Raw genomic sequence first — 1,545 nt, 5'->3', positions numbered from 1 at the left:
ATCAGCAAATGAACATAGACCAAAATCACATGTCTACACAAAATAATAATATCAAAGCCCCAATAGACCAAAACCAGCAAAACCACCGTATGGATATAGAAAACACAAGGCCTAATTCAGAAAATTGGAAGGAGCCAGACCCCATAAGTCCAACCCTCTCCCTGGAGATTCCTAATACATTCCAGGATATGGAAGGAGTGGAAGAACCCCCAGACCCAGAGCCAAAACCCCCTGATTTCAGTCCTATGGATTCAAACGAATTAAGCAGAGCAGTGGAAGCAAATGAGCAACCCATTATGGTGGTACAAGATGGAAATGGAGAAAGCTTTCCCCTTCAGGGGGATGAAATGCAATGTTCATAGAAGGGCTTAGGCCCAGCGATTACCCTGATGGGTGAACTTGACACGTAGTGAGTACAAAATAACTCTTAATGATGAATATTTTGGCGTGGAACATTAGAGGAGTTGCGAATGATGCTACCATTCGAACTCTAAAGGAACTTAGAAGGCAACACAAACCAGACATAACTCTTCTCTTTGAAACCAGATGCAGTGGGGCTAGAGCTTTGGAGGTAATATCTACTCTTGGTTTTAAATTTTATTTTATTGAAGAAGCTAATGGTTTCTCGGGTGGCATATGGGTCTTGTGGGAGAATAGCAATTTGAAGATGCAAGTTATAGAGAAGTTTAATCAGTGCATTCACCTTAGAATTGAAAATTCAGGGGAAAAGGTGTGGACTTTATCGGCTGTTTACGCAAGTCCGCAGGAGAATTTAAGAAAAGTGTTTTTTGAAAATTTAAAAGACTTCTCCAAGAGAAATAAGGACCCTTGGATGCTTATAGGTGATTTTAATGAAATTGAAAATGAGGGAGAAAAAAAGGGGGGTAGACAAGTTGATATGCATGCCTGCAGGAGGTTTAGGGATTGGATGGATGACTGCAAGCTCTTGGACCTTGGATTTGTTGGTACAAGATTCACTTGGAAAGGCGGACAAAGGGTGGGATTAGATAGAGTTTTCAAGAGGTTGGATAGAGCTATATCAACCTCTAGTTGGAGGACTCTCTTTGGTGATGCAAGAATTGAAGTCCTTCCAAGGGTCAATTTGGACCATCACCCCCTCTTGGCCATCCTCAGACCAGAACAGTTTGATGGTGGGGAAAGGCCTTTCCGTTTTGAGGCGATGTGGAGTACCCACCCTGACTTCTTTCAGTTCATTAGTGGAAGTTGGGACAGAGAGCGTTGGCTACCGGGAGCTTTGAAGGAGTTAGCGGTGAACTTAAAAAGGTGGAACAGGGATGTTTTTGGTAATGTTTTCAGAAAAAAAGGAGGATTTTGAACAGACTGGGAGGAATTCAAAGAGCAACAGATTATGGGAGGAATCTTTTTCTTGAGGAATTAGAAAAGCAGTTGGTAGCAGAGCTCACCGAAATCCTGAATCACGAAGAGATTTTATGGATGCAAAAATCCCGCCAGCAATGGTTTGTCGAAGGAGACAGAAACACGAGATATTTTCATACTAAAGCGACAATTAGAAGAAGGAAAAAT

General features: G+C 41.9%; 1 protein-coding gene across 1 annotated transcript; it reads left to right on the top strand.

The window, feature by feature from the left end:
• Positions 1–433: 433 nt before the first annotated feature.
• On the top strand, positions 434–1,336 carry LOC112701275 (uncharacterized). Its single transcript, XM_025752054.1, has one exon. It carries the CDS (start codon positions 434–436, stop codon positions 1,334–1,336), a length of 903 nt encoding a protein of 300 aa, XP_025607839.1.
• Positions 1,337–1,545: the final 209 nt, after the last annotated feature.

Source organism: Arachis hypogaea, chromosome 7, assembly GCF_003086295.3.
Source record: "Arachis hypogaea cultivar Tifrunner chromosome 7, arahy.Tifrunner.gnm2.J5K5, whole genome shotgun sequence".
NCBI lineage: Eukaryota > Viridiplantae > Streptophyta > Magnoliopsida > Fabales > Fabaceae > Arachis > Arachis hypogaea.
This window is presented reverse-complemented; position numbering and strand designations above follow the sequence as displayed.